Raw genomic sequence first — 23,779 nt, 5'->3', positions numbered from 1 at the left:
TGCAGTGTGCTGTCCCCAGGATCCTAGCTGCGTTTTGCTTTGGTGGCTGTATAACATCATCTGTGGGCAAAAGTCAAGCACAACTCTGGTCACAGCACAGTGTCGAAAAACTGCAAGCAGCTGGGCATGGAGCTGAGAACTGGGTGATCCATCAGTGTTCTTGCTACCTTGGCTCCTGTGAGGTCTCTGAGCTGAAGAGCCCTCAGGCTAGTTGCCGGTTATTAAAAGGCAATCATTTGTGTTATTTATGGTGAAACACTATTGTATTTTCTGTATTAGGCTTTCAGATGGGCTGCAGTACGTAATAATTAATTATAGAAAAAGTGTCAAATACCTATACAACAGAAGCAACACAGAATCACAGAATGGTTAAGGGTTGGAAGGGACCTCTGGAGATCATCTAGTCCAACCCCCTGCCAAAGCAGGTTCACCTAGAGCATGTGGCACAGGGTCACGTCCAGGCAGGTTTTGAATATCTCCAGAGAAGGAGACTCCACAACCTCCCTGGGCAGTCTATTCCAGTGCTCTGCCACCCTCAAAGTAAAGAAGTTCCTCCTCATATTCAGATGGAACTTCCCGTGTTTCAGCTTGTGCCCATTGCCCCTTGTCCTGTCACTGGACACCACTGAGAAGAGTCTGGCCCCCTCCTCTTGACACCCACCCCTAAGGTATTTGTAAGTGTTGATAAGATCCTCCCTCAGTCTTCTCTTCTCCAAGCTGAACAGACCCAGCTCTCTCAGCCTCTCCTCATAAGAGAGATGCTCCAGTCCTCTGATCATCTTTGTAGCCCTTCGCTGGACTCTCTCCAGTAATTCCTTATCTTTCTTGAACTGGGGGGCCCAGAACTGGACATAGTACTCCAGATGTGGCCTCACCAGAGCCGTGTAGAGGGGCAGGATAACCTTCCTTGACCTGTTGGCCACACTCTTCCTAATGCATCCCAGGATACCATTGGCCTTTCTGGCCACAAGGGCACATTGCTGGCTCATGGTGAACTTGTCCACCAGAACACCCAGGTCCTTCTCTGCAGAGCTGCTCTCCAGTAGATCAGCTCCCAACCTGTACCGGTACATGGGGTTATTCCTCCCAAGGTGTAGGACTCTACACTTGCCTTTGTTGAACTTCATGAGGTTCCTCTCTGCCCAGCTCTCCAGCCTGTCCAAGTCTCGCTGAATGGCAGCACAGCTTTCTGGTGTATCAGCCACCTCTCCCAGTTTTGTGTCATCAGCAAATTTACTGAGTGTACACTCTGTTCCTTCATCCAGGTCATTGATGAATAAGTTGAACAGGACCAGACCCAGTACTGACCCCTAGGGAACACCACTAGCCACAGGCCTCCAACTAGACTGAGCACCGCTGATTACAACTTTCTGGGCTCTGTCGTTCAGCCAGTTCTCGATCCACCTCACTGTGCACTCATCTAAGTCACACTTCTTGAGCTTTCCTATGAGGATGTTATGGGAGACAGTGTCAAAAGCCTTGCTGAAGTCAGGGTAGATAACATCCACTGCTTTGCCTTCATCAACCCAGCCAGTCATGTCATCATAGAAGGCTATCAGATTGGTCAAGCATGATTTCCCCTTGGTGAATCCATGTTGACTACTTCTGATGACCTTCTCCACATGCTTAGAGATGGCATCCAGAATGATCTGCTCCATCACCTTTCCAGGGATGGAGGTGAGGCTGACCAGCTTGTAGTTGCCTGGGTCCTCTTTCTTACCCTTTTTAAAGACTGGAGTGACACTGGCCTTCCTCCAGTCCTCAGGAACCTCTCCTGTTCTCCATGACCTTTCAAAGATGATAGAGAGTGGCTGGGCAATAACATATACCAGTTCCCTCAACACTCGTGGGTTCATCCCATCAGAGCCCATAGATTTGTGGGTGTCCAGTTTGTCTAAATGATCTCTAACTTGATCCTCCTCAACCAAGGGAAAGTCTTCCTTTCTCCAGACTTTCTCTTGTACCTCGGGTCTGGGGTGCTTGAGGGCTGGCCTTAGTAGTAAAGACTGTGGCAAAGAAGGCATTCAGTAACTCCGCCTTCTCTGCATCCTCCGTCACCAGGGCACCCTCCTCATTCAGCAGCGGGCCTGGCCCATGTTTTCCCTAGTCTTCCTTTTGCTGCTGATGTACTTGAAGAAGCCCTTCTTGTTGTCTTTGATGTCCCTTGCCAGACTTAATTCCAAGCGGGCCTTGTCCTTCCTTGTCGCCTCCCTGCATACTCTGACAACCTTCCTGTATTCCTCCCAAGTAGCCTGTCCCTTTTTCCACATTCCGTAGACTTCCTTCTTCCGTTTCGGTTTTGTCAGAAGCTCTTTGCTCTTCCATGCAGGTCTCCTGCCCGCTTTGCTTGATTTCTTACTCATAGGGATGCACCGATCTTGAGCTTGGAGGAAGTGATGTTTGAATATTGACCAGCTCTCATGGACCCCCCTGCCTTCTAGAGCCCTAACCCATGGGATACCCCAAAGGGGGTCCTTGAAGAGGCTAAAGTCAGCTCTCCTGAAGTCCAGGGTTGTGGTCCTACTTATTGCCCTGCTTCCTCCACGCAGAATCCTGAACTCCACCATCTCGTGGTCGCTACAACCCAGGCTACCCCCAACTTTCACATCTCAAACCAGACCTTCATTATTTGTTAACACAAGGTCTAGCGGCGCACCTCTCCGTGTTGGCTCCTCCACCACCTGTGTCAAAAAGTTATCATCAACGCTCTGTAGGAACCTCCTGGACTGTGGGTGCCTAGCTATGTTGTCTTTCCAGCAGATATCGGGGTGATTGAAGTCCCCCACCTTAAAGAATTGGAGGGTATTTACATTGCAGATACAGACTTGCAGAGTGATAGTTAGAAATAAGTATCTAGAAATGAACAATTGAAGCAGCATTTAGAGAATTATATACAGAGCAAGGCAAGTGCCAAAATCACTTGGGTTTGACAGAAGGGGAAGACTTTGCCCGTTTTGCCTTACCATTCCTGCAGCTGTGAGACTAACTGATGAATTGCATGCTACTTCTAGATGCTACATACTCAGTTTTCCATGTTGCTGAAAACTTTGTATGTGCTAATAAAGCAACATGAAATAGTAAGGAAGGCTGACTATCTGCATGCGAGAGACCTTGGTATCCTCCTAAAATGTGTTACTGGTAAGTTACGGTTCATACCTGTGTACTGCTATCTTGTTTCCTCATCAGGTTTGCATTGAGACATATGTATCTAGCTGTCACCAGCGGAGCATTAACACCGCTGTGCGGGCAACCCTCAGCCAAATGTTGAGTGACTTGACTTTACAGTTACGACAAAAGCAAGAGAATATGGTGAGCCTTCTGGCATCAACAAATGGTTCCATGTCCATGGCTGCAGTGCGTTGTACTGGCTTGTAGTGCCTTATGGCTTTTGTTTGATACTTCCATAGTTAATCCTGTTTAAAAGCTTTTTTGTGCTCTGACTCTGCGCCTGCCTCAGAGCAGTCTATCGGAAATGCAGCTCTCACATTGTCAGCTCTACTTGGCTGGCTATTTTTTTTTCTCCTTCCATTAAACAAAAGAGGCTTTGTTCTGATGTCAGGCTGCCTTGGCCTTTTCCATTCTTTATTTTGTTTGCTTGTTTTCCTAAGGTTCATTGAAATCCTTTTGCCAAAAGTTTTTGCGAGACAAATATTTACATAAACAAAACAAATTCTCAACTAAGGAAAGTGTATTTGGGGTTTTTCTTCGACTTATTTTTGTAGAAGAAAATTTAAGTTTATTAAATTCTTTGCTTGGTTGTTAGCAAAAATAATTCTATTTATTGCATTATTAAAACCTATGAGAGCTGTTTGGATGAAATCCCAGCACATTGTCAGCAAAACTGTAAATGTTCTGGGCACATGTGATATTACATTGGTTGTTCGTGCTGCTTTGTATGTTATCGTATCATCAACAAAGTACTATTTGTAAAAGTCAGTTTCTATTTATTAGGAAATTTTAAGGACTGTAGTCATACAGATTATTTTCCTTGCATCTGTTTTGGGTTAAGAGAATCAATTCTAATTTGGATTATTAGACTAGATTACTTTTATCCTAATGAGCAACTGCAGAACAGAATTAATTGGTTTACTTAAACTTATCTTCTGTCTGTGCAAAGTAGGTTCATTTTACTAGCCAAAACATTTACAGACAAAAAAAACCGCAACCAAACCAAAACAAAAACAGTAGTTTTGACATTTCAGTTTGAGTCTGAAAGTTGAATTTTCTTCGTTCTGTCCTTAGCTGAGGAGTAGGTGAAAGTATGAAAGCTGCATTTATTTTCTGGCAGTTTGGTGGTTGAGAGGAGAATTTGGCTTGACCACTTTGTGCACTGATAGGAAGAATCCTATACCGCAGCTGAACCAAATGATGTGAGAGGTCGTTTCCATTTCCTGACTGCCATTAATTGTGTTGGCACTGTACCATTAACGATGACAATGTGATGAACACTCTAATACTCAATTGATTTTGGTTTCTAAGTACTTTGTGAAATCTAGACTATGCTTTCCTCTCAGTCATTTTCAGTGTGACTTACATGCCTAGTTATTACTGAAGTTTTTAGGTGTAGGAAATCCCTTAAGGACTTACGAATCCTAGTTCTGCTTAATGAGGTGTGAGTTCCTTGCATCTAAATGACTGTTAAAACAGATCTTAAGGAATTTTTGAAAATGTTTTGCAAATGCTTCACTTAAAAAAACCTAACAAACAACCCAAAACAGATAAAGGACATGGATTTGTTAAGAAAGCTCTGCTGTTAAAGTATTGCTTTTACAGTGTTTTTCTACCACTTCCACTGATTACAACACCTTTGTCTTTCCTCAACAGACAATTGAAAACCATGACACCTTGCAGAAATTCAAGACTCAAGGTATTCATGCCACTTCTTTAATGACTCCTTCCAATCTAGCTTTTTTATTCTTCACTTCCCTTTCATCAGCACAGTACTGTTTGATGTCACAGGAACAGCATCTTCAGGATTTCTTACCTTCTCCATAGCTTGATGTTACCTGTGGTAAGAACTGAGACAGCCCTGTTAGTTCCTGGTATTTTCAGTCATGTCTTCATTTGGACCATGATAACAGCATTGCACTCAACATAGTAATAAATAGTTGTTTCAAGGTGCTAACTTCTGTAATTAAGGCGTTTCAGTGCTCTGGAGAAAGTTTTGGTAGGTGGCTTTACTTGCTAAATTGAAACATTCATAGAGTAGGACATGGAATCTGGAAATGATTGTGTTACTGTATTTCAGGCCAGAGATGTGGTTTGTATAATGGCAGCTTTTGAAAGCACATCACTAGCAAAGCTGTGTTCACGCTTGCCAAATGATTGTCTTACAAGAGAATTCTTTCTGCTCCTGTTCTGGGTTAACTTCTACCGTCTTCTCTGATAGGTAAAAATAATCCCTGCTTTTGATCTTGTCATTGGATTTCTGCAGGAGAACTTGTGTAGATGGAGGCTAAAACCTTTCAAGTGCACAAGCATCCCCTTTTAAGATCAGGATCTGATCAGACATCAGAAGCTGTGTAGCAGAGACAAACTACAGGGAGAGATACAGAAATTTTAGCTTCCATGTAGAAGTACTGGAGCCAGTCCTTTTAAAATTATTTATTTATATACTTATTTTATTATCTGAATTGGATTTCAGCTAATCTTCTGTAAATGCATGTAAGCAATCAATGCTCTCTCCAGATTTAATACTACTGCTTTTTCATTGTGTGGAGATCCCTTTCCAATCTAGGACTTTTCCTACTGCATCTTCTCTGTGAATTTTGGCAACCCTGCTCATTGTTTAGAAACTACAACCAACTCTGAAAGTCTGTACAGTGAATTGAGGTTGTAATCCAGCTGCACATATGTAATGCCTCTGATCTTTGTCCTTTTTGGAGGTACTTCAGCTGAATCTCTTTGTGATGATGTTGTATCTGTCCTCACTGTGCTCTGTGAGAAGCTCCAGGCTGTCATAAAGTGAGTTACTTCAGTTTATAATTTGTATTTATTACCTGGAGATTGAGAGTGTCACTGATACATGTGATTGTACTGTTGTAGTTCTGGGATTATGGAGCAAAACTGTGCTTAAATGAAGTGTTTCTTAGGGGAAGTGTTGTTCATGATGCATTAATTTAATCATTACTTGAGAAGATAATTTGCCTTCTCTGTGCACTGTTCAGCTTTAAAGAGCTTTCAGTAAATCTAATCTATAAGTAACTCCCATACAGCAGCAAAATACTTGTCAAAGAAGTTTTCTTTTCTGGCTTGAAAGCAACCACTGTAGAGAGAACAATTAGAAGAGACATGGAAAAATCTAACAGAAGCATTTAGTATGCAGAATGGATTAATATGTCCTTCTTAGAAAGACAGCATTTATCCAATTGAAATAATTTGCATTACCAAAGCATTCCTTAAATTTAGGAAGAACATGCATTCTACCTACTTGGAAATGCACGAGCCTGACTTTTAAAATGCAGTTATTATAGGCATTTTATTATTTATAGGCATATTATAGGGTGTTACACTGCATTAAAATACTAGAGTCTCTTGTTGGCCAGTACTGTAACAGTAAATACTTATTCATGAGTTAAAAATTACCTCCTGTGGCATTCTGGCATGGCTTGACCAATGGTCTATTAAGAAGTGAGCAAAAAAGGCCTTAAGTGTTAGAGAGGTGACAAACTGACCAAAAGCAATGCAAACATTATACAGCAATTATTTAAAAACTGGAAATATAGCAAGCTGGAAATACTTTGAAAGTTTTAAGGGAAAAACAAGTTCTTACTTGATGACATTGTTTCTGTATCAGTAAAATAAGATTTAACTTGCTTCTACTGCCAGTTGCAAATCACCTGAGTGGTAGCAAAAAGCCAGTCTGAAGCTATTTTAAACGTAGAATAACATTGTCTCTTTGGTTGGACTGTATGTCTCTGAAAGTAGCCTGTGGTGAACTCGGGGAAATGGGAGAAATAGGAAACCAGCATGCATTGGTACTTCCTTTTATATGCTCTACCATTTTCAGGAAGTCCATGGCTTAGGAACTACCAGAGCCGAAGACAGGACAGACATCTTTGTGTGCAGTTCTTCTATAGATTTTCCTCCCCTAGGTGTTTCTAATTACAGCAAGATTTGAATGGGAAAAGTGCCTGCCTTACTTAGCATTATTTAATCAGTGTCAGCATTCGGGAAAACAAGAGCATGTTTTGGAATCTTCTAAAGGAACATTTTTTTTTTTCAGTTGTGTGCATAGTTACAGGACAATAAGAAGAGATCTTCAAAAGTGTATATCTAACAATAGCAAGTGGCAAAACAAGCTGAAAGACTAATTCTTTGTATCAAATTTTGCCCACACGTGAAGCTATAAACAGCTATCATCTGATAAGTATTGTCCACAAAATGATAAACTCTTTGAAATACTGGTTATGAAATATCAAAGCTAAACTACCCGACAGGATCGCTCAAAATCACTGCAAGTCTTTTCAAAAATTATCTGCAATCCCAGCTCCCCATAAAACTGTACTGAATTAGAACAGATTGAGGCATGCTGTAGATAAAGTACAATAAGAAATTCAGAGGACTTAAAAATACTTACTTACTTCATGCTTGTGTTTATGTACCTAGGCTGTTAGGATCTGTTAATTACATGCAAAGCATCATAAAGGATTCTGATTGAATCTGAGGAAAATAAATTTAATTAGGATGGCTTGTTAAAGAACTAACTCCATGAAAGAAAAGCCTTTATTTCTTTCAAGGCGAATTTTGGTGTCTCCTTCAAAACACTTTGTTGGCAGCAACTTAACTTTCTAATCTTCAGGTCAGTGAAGTGAGGTTTTAGTATGATATACTGCCTGTTCTAATATCTTAGTCTGAAGATTACTTAATTCCTCCTTCTAAATTTCAAGCATAGCTATGAGTGATGAGGAGGAGTTCAGGGAGGTGAATTTTTTTCTTAGGACCACAGGTGACTTTGGTGACTCTGCAATTTTTGGCAGCAGTGATGTCAACACAACAGCTAATCTTAATCTTTTTAGAAATTAAAACCAAAATGTGAGTGCAATTGGCATGGGTTGCTCCTTTCATAAGGCAGACCTCAGCCTTGCTTGTCACCTAAATCCCACAGCTAATTCTGAGAGTAGGTACAAGCACATTGTACGTTACAAGCGCATCAATTCCAGGTGTCCACAGGACCTTTCACGCTCTTTCTCATGAAGCTTACATTGTGTTTATGGTTTTGACAGAGCTACTGGCAAGGCCCTGAAAGGTAGCCATGTCATCATGTGACTTTCTGCCTGCAGACATTGACTTTTGACCATTGTGGCTGTCACCAAGGAAAGAGAAAAAATAACCAGAAGACAGCAGCCTAAATGCCCTTCAGATTGCCTGAAGAAACTATCCAATAGCCAAACTCTTCTGTTTTTCTCCTTTTCCTCTGTTTAAGGGTTCCTTCCTCCTCAAGTTTTTAGATTGAATTTGAATAATTTCTGTTTTCTTCTTCCTCTTTTTTTTTCATATAGTTTTTTTTTAATTTCTCACTCTGAAATTTGGTTCATTAAATCTGTTCTGTTACTTACAAAGAGTAGCAGATCACTGCGTGTGATCAGTACAAAATAAATGGGATGATAAAAGTGATCACACCATTGTAAATTCATAGGAAGAAGCAAAATAAATCACTACTGTAAATTGCAGTATAATTTTCAAGTGAACTAATGTAGTTATTTTAGAAAATTAAATAAGCTTTGTTTTAATGTGATGTGAATGGCATCTTTTCTCTTTGCCAGTGACAATCGGCAACTTCAGCTTCTTTACTTGGAGTGCATCCTCTCCATGTTAAACAGCTCCTCTCCCAGCATGCACCAGCACAAAGGATTCACTGATCTAATATGGTGAGTACATCTGAAGACTAAGGCAAATATTCGGTTTGTGAGTATAAAAGGACCTTCTCCCCCCAGCCATGCAAACAAACCTGTAATAAATCTCCAGATGTGAGTAGAGCTCGCTGTTAACCTGTTATCACTTCATCCTGTGCCTCATTTAAGATTGGTTAGGACCTCATGCTCAGGTAGCACGTTAAATCCCTGTAGTAAATTATCACTGTAATGAAATCTAATGTATTTAGCCAGAACAGAAAATCTCTTAGGCTTTCTGCAATAGTTCAGATTTGTGTGAGGCATTAAACACACAAATATTCTGCTTGCCATAAGAGGGTGCTGAAGAGATTCTTACTGCTCTGATGCAGTAATACAGGAAGATAAGCAGAATTAATGTCAGATGGTGTGCTGGTGACCAGAAATGCTTATGACCTGCATTGTATAAGGGCTGAGGCTAAATGGTCTTCATGGTGCTTCCACTTTATCTTTTTAATACACTTCACGAGAAAGGCTTGATGTCTTTAGTGTTCATATCTATCCCTAAAGTGTTTGATACCGTAACCTCGGAGCACCTGGAATAATCCTTTTCCCTCTTTTTGTTTGCAATAATGTTTTTTTTTTAATAGCATATGTATAATTGAGTCATAGTAATAACGCAAGAATGTGATTAACATGCGGTTCCTTGCAGTCCATGCCCATCCTGTGACCTTGACGGGTGATTGTGTTAAGAAAAGATGTATATGATTGTTAATGGCAAATGTGTTTCTTATGCTTTTACCCTGTAATTTTTGAAATGGAAGTGTTTGACTTGGGCCCAATTCTAAGGATGCAACATGTAGAGGCACCCGTGACTTCCCTTGCTGTCCCAGGAAAATCAGTGGCTGCTGCACTTGGGAGGTCTTCAGGTTGATAACACTTGGCAGTGTTGCACAGGGAGCCTGTGCTGAGGCCTCTGTGAACTCTAATGTAAAAACAGAATTCTCTCTTTCATGGCAATCCCATTTCAGAAGTTTCTGCCCTTGAATTTCACACAACCCTTTGTTTATGCTTATGTGACTGACTGTGGGGCCATCCTATAGCAAGGTCACTGAAATGATCTCAGTTAAAAGAAAACACTTCCTGTTTGATTTTAAATTTACATCATTTTGATGATCCAGTTTACGCTGCAAATCTACGGGTGTTTGTATTTGTAGCTGTGTGTCATGAGGGCAAGCCACCTGGGGCAGGACTTCTTAACCTGCATTGCTGCCAAGGAATATGCATCCTCCAGCTACATGCTTAAGATGAAGTGGGGGAAAAAAAAAAACACACTAGGAAGATATGAAAAAAGTTTAAACTGCAAACATAATTTTGAATATATAGCAGTATGAGTACACACTAAACCATTAGCTGTCTAGTGAAGTTGTGAACCAAACTGATAGTTGTCTTTGTTCTTTAAGGAGCTGTTGCCTACATGTACACAACTTTCTGTCTGGCACTTCATAGTCAGCTCTCAACAGAAGATAAAGAAAGGAACAGACAGAGAAGATTTAGCTCTGTGTTCTTCTGACAGTGTTCTCCATCGTTTGAGTCAGAAGCACTTTAATGGGACTAAGATGTGGGGGGAATATGTTGCTATTGCAACCTGTGATTACGCCTGCTTCGAGGCAGGCACGTTTCTTAAACAGTGAATTGATATGTTTTGAAGTGTACCTGATTGGAGAAAGAAATGGAATAAGCAGACGCAAAGTCAGTATCTGATGTCTGATTAAAAGCTGGTTTTCTTTCTGTGACTTCAGGAAGCTGAGCTGTTTTAGCAAGCATGTTAAGAGAAGCAGTGAAAGTTCTGGGCTGCATAAAAATCTTGAGAAAATAAGATGTACTTACTTAGGAGGATGTGTTGCTTTTTATACTGAATCATTGCTTGTCATTGGGTGCTTGCTCTAGGTGCCAGCTTGAACCTCTGAAGCATGTGGGTGAGAATCGGGTTTGGGACTGCATTCTCATGCAGCACTTGGCTTTTTAAATTAGGGTCTTGCAGACTGAAGTAAAACGTCAAGTGCATGAGTGCAAAGCTGAAGTAACAGCTAATGGAGCAAAGTGCTGAGTTGGTTTTGGCTCTGGTTCCACACAAGAGTGATCTGCTGGTGTGGAATCGCTTAACTTAAGTGTTAATGCAGAAAGACAGTTGAAGGAGGGACGGTGTTTTTAGTGTATAGTGGCATATGAGGAGTTGCAATGCACACTTTGGGTTACCATAGAGGGCTTTAATTATGTTCTCAAAAGCCAGCAAAACACAGGCTCACAGCTAAGGGTGATTGCTAAAATATATGCATGTGCAGTTCAGTGATGGAACGTCAGGCCTTCTAGTTAACATAGATTAGTTTTTGTTTGGTCAGGTTTTTTTAAAGCTCCCAAGTTGGACTGAAGAAGAAACACTTGGCAGTAGAAACCTAGATTTTCTACCTTGCGATACGTTGCAGCCAATAAAAGAGGCAGGCATGCTATCCTGTAACAGGCAGCACTGTGCAGCAGCATGAACTTGCAAAATCAGTACCATGTTTATAAAGCACCCAAAAGTATTTCCATATCTACTAGCATGCTGATGCTTGGGAGATGAAAAAAGCCTGACGTAATTTGTTATTCTATCTAGCCACTGCTGTTGACAGATCATTAAAACAAGAGTGTGTATCTCATTTAACCGTGGACTATTTTCAATCTGTGCCTGTGAGATTATTTTTTTTCAGTTACCATCTGCTGCTTTTCTCTTTTTCTCAGGAAGCAACTGTGTCCAGCCTTAGTAGTAATCCTGGGAAATCCAATCCATGACAAAACTATCACCTCTGCCCACAGTAGCATCTGCCTTGAGGCTGATTCACCTTCCTCAGGGATCTCTGATCATGGCCGGGGTTCAGGTTGTTCCTCCACAGCACCTGCCCTTAGTGGGCCAGTTGCGCGGACCATATATTATATTGCAGCAGAACTGGTTCGACTGGTGGGGTCAGTGGAATCCATGAAGCCTGTGCTGCAGTCTCTCTATCACCGGATATTGCTTTACCCACCACCTCAGCACCGAGTAGAAGCCATCAAAATTATGAAAGAGGTAGGATAATTACATGTACAAATCCAGGCACATAAAGGAAAATGTTTATTTAGTAAATGTTACTGACACATGCATACCAGTCCATTCCATACCTTAGCACTAGGGATGCTGAAATCACCCTTTTTGAGCACAGCTGTTACATCAAAGCCACTCTGACGAACGTTTTTAGTTTTAAAAAGTTGTAATAGCTATATTTGTCTCCATAACACAATCTGCTTTGGCAACTCTGTCAGTGTTCATGCTGTGGTACTGCATGGAGCAGATCTTATCACTGAGTCATGACTGCTCTTTTGGGTGAGATACAGTATAGTGATCCAGTTCTCAACTTCTTTGGCATCTTTCCCCACTCTCTGCTCTTGCTAGAAGGAGACATTCATCCTCACAGTGTGGTATTCCAGGCATTAAGGTGAATAGATGCTTTGATTACGTGCCAGGTTTTTGAAATACAGTTTCCTTGAGCTTTATTAGAATAGCCACAAGGAAGCTGCCAATGTCTTAAGCAGCCTTGTCAAGACCAGTCCATTCTGGCTTCTTGCCCAGTGCCTCTGACAGCACTAGAACTGGAGCATTGTGAGACTTCTTTGGGCAGCAGCTGAAATCATGGGCTCTTCCATTTCATGTGTGCAGCTTTCTTCTCATGTTGTGGAACGCAAGGCAACTTGCATAATTTGTAGGAACAATAATCTCTCTTAGAGGTTTTTTGTTCTAGCTTGTGCATACCTAGGCTGTTCTGTGTCTGAAGATCTGTTCTAACACTGCACAGCCACCCACTGGGTTGTTGTGTGAACTGGCAGTCACCCTGGCACTTGTCTTCCTCTAATTTTAAACAATAGCAAGATGATAAGGGAAGTTTTAGGAAAAGTTCAGTCTAATGTTGTTTCCTGCAGGACATATCTTTTGCCTCTTTCTGCTTATTAATATGGGCTTGTTTGTAAAGCCTCTCCTTGTATTTCCTGGTGGGCATTAACAGGACGCCACCCAGAAGGCTGAGTCAGAAGGAATCGCTTTGCCTGTCTTTGCATGACTTTATCATTTTGTAACTGGATGACTGAAGAGAAAGACCTCCTTTGGTGTATTATGTAATGCAAGATACTTGCTCTATATTTAGGCATAAAGATTGTCTTGTGTGCAGTATCAGTTGAAACATATTCAGTCAAAAATGTACAGCACTGCAGAACATTCTATATGTGATTCTTGTTGAATATTCTGCTCTTCTCTATCTGCTTTTCTGCCTTTAAAAAGAGGAAAGGTAGCTTTAATAAGTAGAACATCAGTGAGTTGTTTTCCTTTGCTGTGAGAAATTACAGTACTGCTACCTCGAGTTCCAGGGCTTGATAGAAATATGACTCATTGTATTTAAATAAAGCTTAGATAATCCTCTAGTAACTTCTATTTCCTTTCCTTTCAGATCCTTGGCAGTCCTCGGCGGCTTTGTGATTTGGCAGGGCCCTGCTCTTCTGAGTCAGAATCCAGGAAGAGGTCTATTTCTAAAAGGAAGTCCCATTTGGATCTTCTCAAGCTGTACGCTTTGGTTCCTCCTTTAGCCTCTTTTCTCTTAAACCTGTGCACACAGGACACTTAAACAGTTGTACCTTCAGAAGCATACCCAAATATGAGCCAGGATGTCTCCTTGGTTAAATAAACTGTGAAAATGGAAGAGGGGTAAAAGCTCTTACTGGTTTGTTATCAGTCTGGGCCTGTTTGTAAAGGCATAGATAACTACTTTATGGAGTTTGCCAAAATACCGAAATATGTTGGTTTACAGCTGGAAATTCTTGGGTTTGGGTCCCTAACCTTGCAATGAAATAACTGGGTGCTTATTTAGAGGTACATTTCCAAGATGAAATCAAAGGAGGTAATCGAAAATTTAAACATTGTCAGATTAAGCAAGAAGGATTCTCAGTTCTTATACAGATTATATGTTGTAGATAAGATAATTTTCAGGACACAGATGCCTTTAAATTTAGTTTCAATTTTTTAGCTTCAGGTTTTTTTTCAGTGTAAGTGCTTGTCTGTAAGGGGAAACATGCTGTGCATGCTGATACAAATGCACAGTAACTGTTTCCCTGGTTCGCACTCCCTTTACAGAATGGCCGTGTCCACATGGGAGACATAATAATTTGTTCTAGTACTAGCTGTCTTTCTCAGGAGTAGTCTTACAGGATAATTTAGCTTCTTTTTTTCCTGGTTATGGAGGGATGTTGTTGGATGATAGTGACATGTGCTCACTATATGTGCTGCATCACTTAAATAAACTCTGTTTTAATTGTAGTATCATGGACGGGATGACAGAAGCATGCATCAAAGGTGGTATTGAAGCATGTTATGCTTCAGTGTCCTGCGTATTTGCCCTGCTTGGAGCATTAGATGAGCTGAGCCAAGGGAGGGGTCTTAGTGAAGAGCAGATCCAGCTGCTGCTCTGGCGCTTAGAAGAATTGAAGGATGGGACTGAGACGAGCAGGGACTCCATGGAGATCAATGATGCTGACTTTAGGTGGCAGAGGCGCATCCTGTCCTCAGAAAATCCTGCCTGGGAATCGGGAAATGAGAAGAGTCCTGATATTAGCATTAGCGTTACCACAGACACTGGTCAGACCACTTTGGAAGGGGATATGGGACAGACAACTCCAGAGGATAATCCAGAAAGTCAAAAAAACTCACTGCCATCTCCAGCTGGACACGAAAGCAAAGAGATTCATTATAGAGACCCAGAGTCAGAAGCCATCGACCAGCCGGATGTTGTTCAGAGAAGCCACACCATAGTCTATCCAGATATAACTAACTTCTTATCAGTTGATTGCAAGACCCGGTCCTATGGATCCAGATACAGTGAAAGTAACTTCAGTGTAGATGACCAGGACCTTTCTAGGACTGAGTTTGATTCATGCGATCAGTATTCTATGGCAGCAGAGAAGGACTCAGGGAGGTCAGATGTCTCGGACATAGGCTCTGACAATTGCTCCCTGGCTGATGAGGAGCAGACACCACGGGATTGTCCGGGTCACAGGTCCTTACGTACTGCTGCTCTCTCTCTGAAATTGCTGAAAAACCAAGAAGCAGACCAGCATAGTGCACGGCTGTTTATCCAGTCACTTGAAGCTCTTCTTCCTCAGCTTATAGCTCTTCCAAGCATAGAGGAGGTGGATGGAGCACTGCAGAGCTTCTCTTCAACCTTCTGCTCAGGTTTGCACGCAAATATTTACTGTCTAACCAGCATGCACACTGTGACAGCACTGTGCACAGATTCTCTTGTAGGTTTTTATCTTCAGAGAACATATCCCGAATAAGGAGGTTTGTGCTTTACCAAGCACATTCCTCCACAGCAGCACACTTCATTTAGGGCAAAGCAAATTGCATATGCAGGCACTGATCAAAGGGAGGTCAATCCATTAACTCTTAACAAGCTCTGGATTACATCCTCAGTCAATAAAGAAATCAAACTTTCTGTAATAAGATACCTCTTCACAGGTCTGTTGCAAAAATTTACACATGCTGTCATTAAAGAAAGGTTGGGGTTGTCCCTTAGCATGAAAGGGGTGTGGGGAGGACCATCACCTGTCTTTAAGCTGAAAGGGTAAGAAAAGAGGAGCGACTGTTTTCTTCACTCTTGTTTTTCTTAATACTACTGTCTGTCATTACAGGAAGTGCAAAGCTCAAAGCCCAGACCAAGTGAAAAATAGTTAAAGATCTTACCTTTTAAGAGATTAAATACCTGCGGTTCTTTCAGGGTTGGAACCTTTGGGATCTTGACTTGGTCAATCAAACAAAAAAATGCCATGCAAAGGCTACTTTGTCCTGTTGATAGTATATTTAAAATGTGTATAAATATATATATATATATATATATGTATATATATATTAGAAGGATTTCTTTTTCCTGACAGTGGCCAAAGTAGAAGTGTTTGTTAAAATATATTTCTCTGTTTCTTTTACTTAATTCACCACAATTGCCTTTCCTATTGCTCCTCTCCTAATCATTGCTTCATTCATTTCTGCTCTCACACACATAAACTCATACAATGAGTCAGAAGGGACATCTCCCATCATCATACAGCATAATTTAGATATGAAGCTGGGTGAATAAGCTGATATTCCTGATATCCTGTTTAAATGCTGCCCAAATAGGCCCTAACTCAGGAAGGTGGTAGATGACATTCTTAAGAAACATTGGCCATGTTATATTACAGAATGGAGATATCTTAAAGGGGACATTAATATTAATTACATTCCTAACTGAGGTGCTCAAAAGCATGCTTTCTGTCACAAGGGATTTCTTTTTCCTGAAAAAGAGTGAGGTTATGCCAAAAGACCAGGACTAGAACTCTAGCTCAAACTTTTGTGCACCTCTTCCCTTGTGCATGAGTATACCACTTTTCTATTTTGGCTGTTAAATCCCTTTAGAACGTTTTAAAGCATTGGAAGAGGTAGACCTAGCGGACTTCTAGATTTTAAGGCTAAACGTGGCTTTTGTTGTCATCCAGTATGACTAATACAGTGAGAAAGATGGAATAATATCACTCAATTTTTGCATTAAGTCCATAATTTGTGGTTTGTACATCTCTTAAAAAGATGCCGGGTCTCGGACTTAGACTGTTGAGTTGAGGAAGACCTTTCACTTTCCTAAGAAAGCCACCTCCATGGCTAAATCTGTACTTAAAAATGTACACCATGTTTCCAATCTGATTTGGTGAAATATTCTTAGAAGTTGCCACTCAGTAAGGAATCGTGGAAAAATATAGTAGCAAGTTACTGTATTAATATAGCTTGGAAGAGGTATCCTGGTGTTTTTATAGAGCAGTGGCTGTTACAGAGGTATAATTTTATTCTCTCACAAGATCTGTGCAGATCATGTTTCAGTTGGACACCTGGAATGAGACTCAATCCAACTGAAACAGTCCCTTAACTTGTACCTCAGTTGTTAAGCGAAAGTCCATCAGTCCTCCTGAGGTGAGGACTTGTGTTCATGTGTAGGTGAGGGAGGCGTGAGTTTGAAGACCTATAGAGAGAGAGACTTACTAAAGTTGAAATACGTCTTGGGGTAGGAACTTCCCCTGGAGAGCTTCTGCGACACCAGTCTGATCTGCCTCTATAGGCAACGTTTGAGTCCTTACTTCAGGGCTCCTTTGTTAGCACCAACAATTCAAGGCACAAATTAGGTGATGAAGTCAGAGGAACTGGTCCTATTCATTCTATGTACAACATCTATTCATGTATAATTCCTGAAGAACACATTAGGAAATTTAAGTATTGATTAAGAGTCGAGTTGAGAAAAGAGACAGGTGCAGTTCTGAGACCAGCCAGTACAGAAGCAGTATTTTTGTGTTTCTGAGAGACCTTATTTAACTGCTTTGTTTAATTTTTCAATTCTTCTTACACTTTGGGGGAAAAAAATACATTAGCTATGATTTAGTAGTCTTTCCTACAGGCTAGGTCCTTAAATAGTATTGTAATATTATTATGTTTTCATAGGATTGAAAAGCAATGAAAGGAGGTAGGAATTTGAGGCACTGGTGTGGGAGTATAAGCATGGAAAAACTGAAGTCAGCTGAGCAGAGTTACGGTAAAATTAAGATTTGGAAGTCAGTTGGTTAAAAGCCTTCCTAATCTACAGTTTTCATCTTTCCTCAGAAAGTTCCTCCTTGTTGCTAGATAAAACCAATGCCAAAAAATTCCTTAGTGACACTGGAGTGGGATGTCTATCTTGAAAAATATTGAATTATCTAATAATGCTCAACATTGTCTTGACTTGCACAAAACATTAAGTTTGCATATTTTCAGGACCTCCTTTTATCTGGCCAATTTAAATGAACTGTTGTCTCTGTTAAAACAGTGTGCTAACCTCATTGTTTAATTACAAAAACCTGCCAGCTATATTAAAGTTGATGATCAGTATTATCTTTATTTGGACATAACTATTCTCATGAACTGCAAGGCATTAATTCTAAAAATAGCGTGCCATTGTGTGAATAATCATAGCAAACATTTTTAGCACCTCTTTTCAGTTTTGATCCCATAGCTTTTAGCAGCAAGGTTTTTATGTTGTTAAGCGTCATCGCAAGTTTACGCATCAGCTAATCTGCTTTTGAGATCTCAGCATCTCTCAAATGCAATTGTCTATTTTCCCATATTTTAGAGGAAATTAGGGACCAGATTTTTCCTAAACACTTCTGGGTGCTCAAATACATACCTGCTATGTAGTCACCACTTTTATGTGCAGTTATACACCTTTCTTTTTAATTGTAGTCTTGTATAGGAAGTTGCAGAATTTTAAAAATATTTTAATGCAAAATAAAGTGGGCTTTTTTTTTTTTACATACCTCTCTGCCTTGAGGTTTTTATTACTCTCTCAGATTCTAGTCCCCAAGGTACATATTTAAGAGAGAGAAGGCATCAAATCAATATATTCTAGCTACATCAATATCATGATCCTCCATCCCAACAAAGTGTTAAGATACATCTTTGCCTTCAGTGATGAAGGAGTCACTGGAGCTACTCACAGGCTACTTTTGAGCACGTGGTTGTGGTTTTGGTACTAGGTAAAGATTCTCTGTTAACGTTCACCACAAGAAATCTACCCCAAGCACACGCCAACCCGTGTGGGTATGGTTTGTGGCCAGCCCTATTGCCCCTCTTCCACAAAGGTTGCTCCCTTGAACAGCTATTCATTTTTTAGACCCACCCTGGAACAGTTACTCTCTTTCTAAATCCGCCCTCAAACAGTTACTCACCTTATCCACGCCCCCAAAGTGACGACAGTGGAAAGTCCGAGAAGGCAGCAGCACAGAGCTTTCAAACCCTCACGAGGCAAGAAAAACATTTGCTTCTTTTCTGTGTGTGGATTTTTATTTATTTTTTTTAATGTTAATGGTTTGTTGTATTTTGTCTAAGAAGAGGCATGAGCTTGATGGTGGGAGGAATATATTCGCAGTAAACGACTGCAGCTGTTAACAAATGACCCAGCTTTGCTTCGTCATATAACTAACCTTGGAAGCTGTTTTTTTGTTTCCTTTCAGACGTTCCTCTAGGATAAAGCTTACACCTTAATCTTCCCTAATTGAATTATATAAATGGATTTCACAGTTGATGTGAAAGCCATGAAATATTGTCATGTAGAGGTATCTAATATTTGTTTTTTTCATGGCTCAAACTACAGACCATGGGGATTCAATTAGGTGTTGCTCACACTTGAGTTACGTTTTTCTACCAGTAGGTCAGCTAACTCAGAGGAAAATGTATGTGCTGTCCATCCTACCTGGGAAGAAGAGATTGTGCCACTGGGCATGGTTGTAGGCTGTTGTTTCATACAAATAGCTTTTTCAGGAGCACTGAGCGCTTACAGGTGGCTTATGGATCTGACAGAGCTGCAAGTGCTCAGCTGTCTAGAAAGTAGGTCTTGTATGAACTAAACAGGGCTTGGAGTTGTAATGAGTTCCAGCCAGCTTGGCCCTGAATATTTGTCCACATACCTCTAGGCCATGGTGAGAATGATGATTACAGCCTGATCCTGCAAGTTGCTGAGCACTCCAGTCTCCATCCAACAACTCACTTAACCAGGACAGATTTACTGGGGGGGTTAAAAGGGCTGTCACCCTCATTAGCACCATTTGATGCGATATATGCTCAGTTAAGTACACCAGCTTTGCCTCTGCCCCTTCCGACCTCATCTTTCCAGTTAGCATTGCAAATGTATCCTGCCCTTTGCTTTGTACCTGGCAGTCATCCCAATGAATGCTGGTGCTCCTTGTGTATTTCAAATTTAGCATGTTGCTTTGCTGGACTGTGACTGGAGTGTTCAGTTTGTCTTGCAGCACTGCATTCTAGATGGACTACTTTTTTTTCTATTCCCTATTCTAGTACATTTAGTAGAGTAATTTCTACTGATGATTCATTAACTATTCTAGCAATCTGTTGCTGCTGAAATGCTAGGGTTAGTTTCAGGGTCTTTTTTCCAGGCAAAATCTGTGTAAAATGTGAGAGCTCACGTGGTGTTTTTATTAGGTATGATGCACTCACCAGGATTTGAGGGAAACCTAAATTTCAGCTTCCAGACTCTGATGAATGCAGACAGTCTCTACATGGTCTCACATTACATTCTGCTGCTCAACCTAAAATTGGCCAACTCAGATTACTACAGGAAGAAGCCTGCCCAAGCCCCTGTGTTGCTGGTGAGTTGGGGAATATGGGAAAACTGTTAAAAGAAAATTTGTTTTTCTTCCTTTCCCATAAAACAGCCCACACATAAAGCCTCCAGGCTTCTTGCTAAGTGGAGAAATAATAATTGCAAATGAATCGTTCTCCAAGCTGCTTATGAATCTTGCATGATAAATGCCGTGTGTCTGAATTACATAGCTTCTCTGTATTTTGGGGGGTGGCGGGGAGGGGGATGAATGCTGCTTACTGGTTATCATTAAAGTAGCAGTCATTTTGATGGATACTCTGTCTTCAGAACATATATTCGTTAGCATCATGTGAGTATTGTTCGTGCATGTTATGAAGGGACATACCTTCATCTTGCAACTACTTTTGAGCATAATGACAAATTTCTTGCTTAATACTTGATTTGTATTTATGCAGGTGGAGACATGAGAAGTTAGGGTGAAAAATAATTAGGTTTTAGTAATATGAACTGATTAATTTTTTCGCTCCTGGGATTCCTCAGCTTCTTGGGCTTTTAAAAAATTGTTTTGAAGGCTGCAGGGGTTATAAAACATGAATCTATGTTTTTCAACTCAGTTATCCAAGAGAAGTCATTTCAGAGTTTTCCTAAAAATGAACAAATAGGTGATATATGAAACAAAAAAATGAAAACAAAAAAAATTCCATCAAACTGTACCATTATTGCTGAGCTTTCTATGTAAGAGAATTTATATTCTAGAAGACCTCAAAAACAAGTGGGTTTTAACATCATTGACAGTTGTGTTATGTTCTTCAGCAGCTGCGAGAGCAAATCTGTGACTCAGAACCTTCTCGAGGGGCAGCACTGTGCACAACAGGGCTGAGCATGGCCTAAGTATTGTTGAAAATAATTCAGATATCTAATTGGACCCCAGTTCATCTGTGGTGACTGTTCAATGCAGAAGGGCCTGATTGCTGGACAGGCAGCATTAGGTGCCACAACTTCTTTTTATTGGAATTGAGATCCTACCCCTACCTTGTGGGAATAGTGAGAGATCAGCATGTCCCATTGTCACTGTGCAAGAACTGTCATTAAGATTTGCATCTTGCATGAACTGCAATAAGAGAAGGGAAAGCTCCTTGTTCATGTCATTCTCCACCACAGAGACACATTGCGATCCTTGGTTAATTCTTATTTTTGCGTAACTTCATTTCTACTCCTGCATTCCCTTACGCTCAGGAGTAGATCGAGGGGCTGAGGCTCATGCTGTAGGGCTTACTGTTGTCTTGCATCTGGCCTTTATGGTTCTCTGCAGAAGGAGTTCATGAAGCAGGTCCAGTCCAGTGGAGTGTTGATGGTACTTTCCCAGGCCTGGGTTGAAGAACTGTACCACCAGGTACTAGAAAGGAACATGCTGGGAGAAGCTGGATACTGGGGAAGCCCTGAAGAACACAGCCTTCCACTTATCACTATGCTGACCGGTCAGTACTATGTTATGGTGGCAAGGCTGCCTTTCAAACAGGTGTCTAAAATAAGCTACAGTATCATGCTGCTTCATTGCGTTACATACAGAACAGCACGTCATCATGCAATATCTGGTGTTTCACAAAATTACCGTTAGAGAAGGAATCAGGCTTAACTGTGGCAGGTACTTAAGTGTTTGTTTTGGATCAGGCAGAAAGCTTTTGAAGCACGGGTTTGAAAAAAAACTGTCCTTGGGAGACAGGGAGAGTAGGTTTGTTCACTGAACCAAACCATCTCTTAATTCTGTCAGCTTCAGTTCTGGTAGATTTGGTACCTGTTAATGATAAGGGGTGAGGCTGCTGTTTTCTTGATGTCATAGCAAAGCCATTTCAGCGTGCCTGTGGTGCAGTACAAATATAAATAGTGGCATCTGATCCTGGAAGCCTTCCACAGATTGGGCTCCCCTTGGTTCAGGTTTGTGCTATGCCAGGGATATGCCAAATGGTGCTAGAGAGAAGCTGAAAACCTGGAGCACCTCTAATAAATTATTAAAAACAATCCTTAGCTTCATTTGAGGGGGAAAAAATCAAATGGCATCACCTGAAAGGCAGCAGGATATCTCTGATATTGTAGTGATATAAAATGCACTGTCTGCTTGAATGTGTATACTGTATGATTACAAAGAGGTAATTAAAACAGTGTGTGCAGGGAGAACACTGGCTTCAACTGGGTCATTAACTGGTAATCAAAGTGCACTGCTCTGAAAGTTTTTGCTGATTGTATTGAGCTCAGTGTTGCTTTTAGCTGTTGAGCTGGGAAGCTGAAATAAACACTTTGGAAAAACAATAGCCATGAAGTATGTGGAGAAGAGACAGACAGACAGGGGTTTCTAGAAAGGAAATCAACCTGACATCCCTAACATTAAACTCTCTGTGAGAAACTGGTCTTTTGTTGAGTTGGAGAAAGGGTTGCATTGCTTTTGTTGAGATTGAACCTACACAGGTTTAGTAAAAATCACGTTTAGGACATAGGTTCCCAGTGCATCTTGAGGCCTCAGACTGAGCTCTGGGAACATCTAGATACAGGATTTGAAAGGTTATACTAAGAAACATGGAGATTTAAGGGTGTGGAAAGTTCTGAACTGTAATAAATACGATGAAATCTTTGCTGAGAGTTCTCTTGACTGTGTAACTTCAAGGCGGGGCAGGGGAGGGCTTTTGAGAGTGAGATATTTCCCCTCTTCAAGAAAACTGTGGTTATACTGGCCAAAGCATAAGACACTACAGCTCATGTTTATGCCAAGGATTCATAAGGCTGCCAGAAAAGAGCAACTAAAAATCATACCTGAGAAGTTAGGAGCGCTAGTGCTTATATGAACAAGGAGCCATCAGGAGATGCTTTCCTTTTACCATCTGTGTGTTGAATAATAATCTGTTATTTTTTTAATGTTCTGGCAGACATTGACGGCTTGGGAAGCAGTGCAATTGGTGGCCAGTTGATGGCATCTGCTTCAGCTCAATCTCCTCTTTCCCAAAACTGGAAGACAGATGATTCTGTTGTTGCAGGTATTGAGACTGTATTATAAGCACAAGTGTATCTACCAGCAGTGTGTTGTTATATATCATAAGCATATTCAGATAAATTGTGTTTTAGAACAACAGTTTAAGGGTTGAGGGAAGTATGTCGGTACATCCTACACCTGAATTGGTAGTCCAGCATGCAGAGGACAAATATGACTCGATTTTCTACCACTGATGATAAAGCTGCTGTTGTGTCATTTTCCAGTAGTAGTAATAATGCATTTCTCACTCCAGGAGTTGCTTTTGCCCGATACCTTTTAATTGGCTGTTGGAAGAACTTGATTGACACTTTGTCCACACCACTGACTGGCCGCATGGCCGGCAGCTCCAAGGGGCTGGCCTTCATCTTGGGAGCAGAAGGAGCCAAGGAGCAGAACCAAAAGGAGAAGGACTCCATCTGCGTGAGCCTGGATGGACTGAGGAGGGCAGCCCGGCTGAGCTGTGCTCTAGGTACTGCTGCATGTGGGATGTCACGGCAGTCTCATAAAATAGGATGGTAACCTTCCTTGAAGGAATTTGGGAGAGAGAAAAGCAGCATCCTATTCCAGTCTTGGATAGGAACCTGGACTGTAGGAATCCCCATAGAGCCCACCTGCCCTACAGCATAGGCATATCCAGCCAACTTTCCTTGACACAACCTGTTGTTGCGATTGCATGGGATTGGGGAGGAAATGCTGGTTAA

General features: G+C 41.1%; 1 protein-coding gene across 1 annotated transcript in view; it reads left to right on the top strand.

Annotated features, from left to right (window-relative positions):
• ARFGEF3 (ARFGEF family member 3) overlaps positions 1–23,779 on the top strand; it is a 95,647-nt gene that overhangs the window by 41,471 nt on the left and 30,397 nt on the right. Inside the window, exons 6-16 of the mRNA XM_068401787.1 lie at positions 3,187–3,309; positions 4,825–4,867; positions 5,886–5,964; positions 8,766–8,870; positions 11,613–11,937; positions 13,346–13,458; positions 14,210–15,120; positions 19,936–20,102; positions 21,369–21,534; positions 22,975–23,082; positions 23,332–23,547. Coding sequence (XP_068257888.1) covers positions 3,187–3,309; positions 4,825–4,867; positions 5,886–5,964; positions 8,766–8,870; positions 11,613–11,937; positions 13,346–13,458; positions 14,210–15,120; positions 19,936–20,102; positions 21,369–21,534; positions 22,975–23,082; positions 23,332–23,547 — 2,356 coding nt within the window. The remainder of the gene's footprint in view (positions 1–3,186; positions 3,310–4,824; positions 4,868–5,885; positions 5,965–8,765; positions 8,871–11,612; positions 11,938–13,345; positions 13,459–14,209; positions 15,121–19,935; positions 20,103–21,368; positions 21,535–22,974; positions 23,083–23,331; positions 23,548–23,779) is intronic.

The sequence above is a fragment of the Nyctibius grandis genome, chromosome 1 (assembly GCF_013368605.1).
Source record: "Nyctibius grandis isolate bNycGra1 chromosome 1, bNycGra1.pri, whole genome shotgun sequence".
Classification (NCBI taxonomy): domain Eukaryota; kingdom Metazoa; phylum Chordata; class Aves; order Nyctibiiformes; family Nyctibiidae; genus Nyctibius; species Nyctibius grandis.
Note: the sequence above shows the minus strand (reverse complement) of the source record. Positions and strands in the feature narration are given on the sequence as shown.